At 34.3% G+C, this 6685-nt stretch overlaps 1 protein-coding gene across 1 annotated transcript; it reads left to right on the top strand.

The window, feature by feature from the left end:
• The first annotated feature begins 889 nt into the window (after positions 1–889).
• LOC107520851 (purine nucleoside phosphorylase-like) lies at positions 890–1750 on the top strand. The gene is given in 1 exon segment (XM_036225627.1): positions 890–1750. A coding segment is annotated over 1 exon segment (861 nt).
• Positions 1751–6685: the final 4935 nt, after the last annotated feature.

The following is a 6685-nucleotide window of genomic DNA, read 5'->3' as shown; positions in this document are numbered from 1 at the left end:
ATTAAAATTCTGGATAAAACCCTAGGACACATTCAGGTAATTTATACATGTATTACTGGACAAATCTAAAAGTAGAGAAACTGACATGTTGATTTTAGGCATCACCTAGTAATATACTATGTAAGAATTGAAATTTATTTTATAGAAAGTGATAATATAAGTTAAAATATAAATGCCCCTGGTAGGTTAATGCTTTGACAATATAGGACTATACTTACAAAAGGATCTGTGTGGGGAGTTATTTGTTTAATAAAGGCCTCTATTATTATTATTATTATTATTATTAAGCAAATCAATTACTAAGCAAATAATTATAGTAATAATAATTACTAAGCAAATCCCCCAATTCCTCACTCTGGTAGCTATCCCAAGTCTAGTTTTACTTACATCCTGCCTGCAGCAGAGGTCTTGAGGAGACCTTAAAATGGTTGCAAATGAGAAGGGAAGTCTCCCAGAGTCAAAAACTACCACAGAGAATATACTTTGAGCAAGATACAAGTTTATTAACTAAAACACAAAGTGATTTTTCCCAAGAATGTGATCTTATAATAGTTTTTATACCATTATCTGTTCTATATTTTGGCTACATTATGGGTTAAGCTGGATCTTATGGATAATCTTGGTAGTTTTAAGTAGGTTATAAATCAAGTTTTAGATCTATTTTTAAGTTGGAGCCTTTCCATATTTAGAGTATTAATGATAATAGCAATAGTTTTACATATAAAATTGGCCTTAGTCTCAATGAATTCCTGAAATTAAAATCCAAGTTTATCATAAAATTAGATAATCTGGACTATCTGTGCAGACTGGACCAGTGATCACAGTGTAGTTTAGCAGAGCAGAACTGAGTTGAGAAGGGCAGGCTCATCTAGAGGGCGTTGGTGAGAATATGGAGATCCAACTCACATATGAAGATTATCAGAACACTGCAGAATGGCTTCTGTCCTGCACCAAGCACCAACCTCAAGTGGCAGTGGTCTGTGGTTCTGGATTAGAAGATCTGACTGATAAATTAACTCTGACCCAGATCTTTGACTACAGTGAGATACCAGACTTCTCCCAAAGTACAAAACAAGGTCATGCTGGTGGACTTGTATTTGAGTTTCTGAATGCCAGAGCCTGTGTAATGATGCAGGGCAAGTTCTACCTGTATGAAGGCTACCTGCTCTGGAAGGTGACATTCCCAGTGAGGGTTTTCCAGGTTCTGGGTGTGGACACCCTAGTGGTCATCAATGCAGCTGGAGGGCTCAATCTCAAGTTTGTGGGTGGAAATATCATGCTAATTCACGATCACATCAACCTACCTGGTCTTTGCAGTGAGAACCCTCGCATAGGACCCAATGATGAAAGATTTGGAGTTTGGTTTTCTGCTATGTCTGATGCCTATGACTGAGAGATGAGGCAGAAGGCTCACAGTACCTGGAAACAAATGAGAGAGCAGAGAGAGGTACAGGAAGGCACCTATGTTATGGTGACAGGCCCCAACTTTGAGACTGCAGAAAAATCTCATCTGCTGCAGAAGCTTGGTGCAGATGCTGTTGGCATGAGCACAGTACCAGAAGTTATAGTTGCAAAGCACTGTGGACTTCGAGTCTTCTGTGTCTCCCTCATCACTAACAAGGTCATCATGGATTGTGAAAGCCTTGAGAAAGCAAACCATGAAGAAGTACTAAAGACCAGGAAACAAGTTGTGCAGGGGTTGAAACAGTTTGTCTCCATTCTTATGACTAGCATTCCACTACCTGACTAGCATTCCACTGTCATATGCCTCTGTCCTTAAGCAGTAGCAAGAAAAAGAGGAATATCTCTATCCTTCTCTTCCCCACTTCTCTCACTAGGCCCCTCTGGTACCAGGTGCTCTTTTGCTCAGTTGTCTTCTCAAAACAGTGTACACCTCTATTCTTTAACAAGAGCCAGAGCTCAAGCCAAGCCCTACTACATGTCCGTGGATATCCTCAGGATTTGACATTGGCTGTTGAACTTGACACAGTAGTAGTTGCTGTTAGCTTTTTGAGATGATATTCTCACATTCCTGGAGGCTCAGTTCTGCCTCCCACAAAGTACCAGAAACCATGTAGGGACCAGCCTGATACCTCTTAGATTTTTAATACTATTATATTTTGAGAATAAAGAGAAAGATGAAAAAAAAAAGAGAGAGATAATCTGCATCTAAAATAGGAATTCCATATTATTGAACCAAAATAAGTCTAAATTTTTGAATTCAGATTCTTCTTAATCAAATCAATTATTAATCAAATCAATCATGCGTGTGTGTGTGTGTGTGTGTGTGTGTGTGTGTGTATGCTGCCAGTTAATAAATGAGTGAAAATGATTTCATAGTATAGGTGGCAATCTTTCCATATATTTTGGTTTTGAAAATATAATACTATACGGTTTTCATAGAATTTAAAATTTCTAATCAGCCTGTCTACTAATTTTAACAATTTAATATTTATATCTTTTAAGATTGTCATATTTATACACCAAATGGTATTATTTTCATTTTTAGTTAAAAGATTTAAGATCATCTATCAAGCCTCCCTTTTAATATTCAACTTCAATCACCGTCATATATGTCTAGCTATTTTCCTTTTCTCTTTTACTGAAAATGTTGTTATACATATTTTTAAATACCTTTTGTCCTCCCTTGGATCACTTCAGTTTCTATAGACAGATATCACCATTTTCAGGTGAAATACACACAAGAAGAATGCCAACTCATCTAGACATTGGATTCCTGAATTTCAAAAATCAAAGATCCTGCCACTTCACTTGACAGAGACTCTATATAAGCTGTCACTCACATTAAGACTTTTATCCTTCTAGTAGACCGACTCCTAAGGCTTTAAAAATATAGGAAAATGTGATTCTGCTTTTAGTCGCTTATTAACGCCTGCACACTAGTGGAGCAAGACCATGGTTGTAGGTTGCAAGAGTTCTTAAGATACTTAAAATACATTTTTTTTTTTATTTTAGTGAAAAGTAATCCTCCTGAAATAGTTTTTAAACTATAAACCTTAAAACTAATGTGGATGACTTTGAAATCTATGTAAATATAGCTATTTTAACATAGAGAAATAAAATAATACGGTGAAAAAGTAAATTAGTGGTTTTTGGATACATATTGCTCTTTTATTCTCTCATGTATTTCTAAGATTCTTGCATTAGTTAAGAATACTACTATAACATGTTTTTATTTAATTTTTATTAGTAACAAAAAAAATGTATTTTTTCAATGCATTAATTTCCCTGGGCTGCCATAACAAAGTACTGCAACTGGTGGTTTAGAACAACTGAAAATTTTTTTTATTATTATAATTCAGGAGATTAGAAGTCTGAAATCAAGATTTCAAGAGTTGTGGTTCCTTCTGAAGATTCTGAGTCAATTTGTTTCATGGCTCTCTCCTACTTTCAGATGGTTATTGGCAATTCTTGACATTTGTTGCCTTATACCTTCATCACTCCAGTCTCTGCTTCCAATGTTATATTGTTACAGGTTCTGGGGAGTCTGGAACTCCTGGAGCTCAGTTCTTGGCATTAGGTGGACAAAGAATTAAAGACAGATGGCTAGCAATTGCATGCAAACTAACTTTATTGAAAGCAAAAGTACACCCTTAGAAGGGAGAGAAGGCTACCCAAAGCAGTCGGCCCCAAAAGCAGACTCAAGAGAAGGCCGCTGGGTCATCCCGTTGTGGATTTAATCTAACTAAAGGATGGAAAATTGATGATTTGGGGTAGTCCCTTTATGTAAAGGTGGGTTTTTTTTGTTTTTGTTTTTGTTTTTGGAATCTGGGAGACATCCCCATTTTTTGCCGTGTTTGGGCTTTTCAGAACTGTCATGGTGTTAGGTTCATGATGGGAGTAGCCTTAACTGCAAAGTGAATTTATTATAATGATCATATAATGACACAAAGGTGAATTCTAGATCATATCAGCTGCCCTTCTGCATGTGCTTATGTAGGACATTTTCTCTGTCCTCTTTATTTTCCACTTTAGCAGGAAGTTTTAAATGAGAAAACTGTTTCACCACATCAAAATAATTGTTCAAGGCTGTTTTTCATTTTAGTGGCTGGGGGGCTGGGGAATGGGGTGCCCTAATGTAACTCCTACCTCAATATGGTCTTTTTCTTTGTGTGTCTCCATGTGTCTGTAATTTTCTTATAAGGACATTAACCCTTGGAGGTAGGGCCTACTCTAATACGGTATGACTTCACCTTAAGTACATCTTCAAAGATCTTATTTCCAAATGAGATTACAATCTGAGCTTCTAGATGGAGTTAATTGATGGTGACTGGGACAATATTTAACCCACTAGACTTAGGCTTTCTACCAGAGGCATTTGTAATTATTGATGATATAATCGACATGAAACTTGGTGCCCAATTAAATATGTTATTCTGTATTCTGGGATGTATCAGTAATTCACTTAATTTTAGAGCCATTGGTGTTTCTATTTATAAACATAGAAGACAGTAATTTCCATATATATTATGTCTTAATAGAATCATGCAAAACAGAAATTTATAACTATTTTGGACAAAAGATTTCAGTAACTTAATATCATTAGAATAAACAAAAAGTTTCCATGTTTGTTAGTAACCTGTTCTGTGACCATAGGCAAGTCACCTGCCTATCTAAAAATTGTGTGATACATACAAAAAGAAATTAAACTAATGTGCTATCAAAAGCCAGTGGCCTATGGGTTAATTTGATCTATGTACATATTTTATTTGGCCAGCACAATAATTTAAAACAATTAATATGATTGACTGTATACAAGTTATATACTCTCTAGTTAATCTCAGTCCTTATTTCTTCTTAAAATGTCATGTTGGCTACTTCATATTTAGAACCTTAGTGACCCCTGAAGACATCTGAGTTTGTGGCCCTAGTGTTTTCTAATTGTATGGTTTCATGATTACTAAATTATAGATTACTTTAAAAATGATAAAGTCACGTTCTGACTAGTTTATCACATTCAAAATTCATTTAATTTTTTAAAGGACAGCTATTTAATAGTTATAAAATATTATTATGCTATATTCTCTTTCTTACTGCTTGATATACCACTATGTGTTAAGTGGACATCTGCATTTAGCTTTTCATTATGATTTTTAGATTATTTCTTTGAGAGGTTAAAACTAATTCAGCTTCTATCAGTGGATATGAGTAGTCGCAATTGCCTCTGCCCAAGGACACTCATGTAAATCAAATGTTAATTTCATCTCTGCAAGGTGCCATTAAAATAGCAATAAGCTGTCTGCCCACATTTCAGCTTTGTGAAGACAACATGCATTTAAATATTCTCTTTTATATCATGGCCTTCACTAGAGAAATTTCTGTTTAGGAGAATTTTCACTGCCAATGTCTGTCTATCTTTTCTCTTCAAAGTAATATTTAGTACTGAGAGAAGTCTTAATTAGTGCTGGCACACAGGTCACTAGTTGGATATCTATATTCTAAATGCTAATATAATTAAATATCCTACTCACAGATAGGTTTTACATATAAAGTTAATCTTAGATGTAGAATTTTCCTTTAAGGAGGGAATGAATCATGAATGCCACAAAAAGATGCTTAGCAGAAGAGACAAATGGTTATAAAAATATTCATTAAATTGTAGTTGTAGTAAGTACTGTGATAAAAATTATGTTATTTGTAAGAAGACTGTTTCTAGGTAGAGGGCTCAAAGGAAGCCTCTCTGGAAAATGACAATAATTTCTTTTAAATTTGATTTAAGTAGTACATGCCCAATGAGAGATGAAGAATATAGAGAGTTACCCTCAATATCCCAGACTTCTCTGTTTCACTGAGCCTCTTGATTGCCTTTATCTTTGAAAGTGTTGATAAAGCTTGACAGTAGGTAAGAAACTGGATAATGCTGATCACAATGTCTGTCTTTTAACTCCCTGATAGAATAAAATCAATTCCTTTCTAGGAATAGATATAATCCAGAACCTTTGCAATATTTTGTATATAACATCCAACACTCAAATGAAATTATCGGACATGTTAGGGAGACAGAAAGACATGCCTGAAAAAAAACAAAAGGGAAAAATTTTATACAGATCCATAAGAAATACATATATGCACAAAATATAATAATGACATTGAAATAAAGGTGTTGAATATATTTAAGAAAATATATGTCAAAATGAACAACTTTACAAGAGAATTGGGGAAATAAAATACTGCAATACAGTAAGCAATACATAAGCTTTACAAGAGAAGACACAAGAAAAGAGATGATTAGTGACCGGAACATATGCAAGTAAAAGTTATCCAGACTGGAACAAGGAGGGAAAAATGATAGAAACTCAGGGAAAGAACAAAAAAGATGCAGAATTCATGAACAAAATTATAAACACATGCAAGTGTGTACAACACTCTTGGTAAGTATAAATAAAGCAAGAAATTAGGTGTATCATAATGAAGTGACTGAAAACTAAAGATACTATTTAAATCAAATTTAAAAGATAAAGATAAAAGCAGCCAAAGGAAAAAAAATACAAATTAACTTTAGAGATGTAACAGAAAAAATGACTCGATAACTTTTTAATAAAGTAAATGTAGAAGGAAATAAGATATCTTTCAGAGTTCTAAAAGATGATAACCACTGCTATAGAATTCTGTGTTGAGAGAATTTTCTTTTTTCAAAATTGAGGTAAAAGAGAAACATTTTCTG

The sequence above is a fragment of the Rousettus aegyptiacus genome, unplaced genomic scaffold, assembly GCF_014176215.1.
Source record: "Rousettus aegyptiacus isolate mRouAeg1 unplaced genomic scaffold, mRouAeg1.p scaffold_m13_p_8, whole genome shotgun sequence".
NCBI lineage: Eukaryota > Metazoa > Chordata > Mammalia > Chiroptera > Pteropodidae > Rousettus > Rousettus aegyptiacus.
This window is presented reverse-complemented; position numbering and strand designations above follow the sequence as displayed.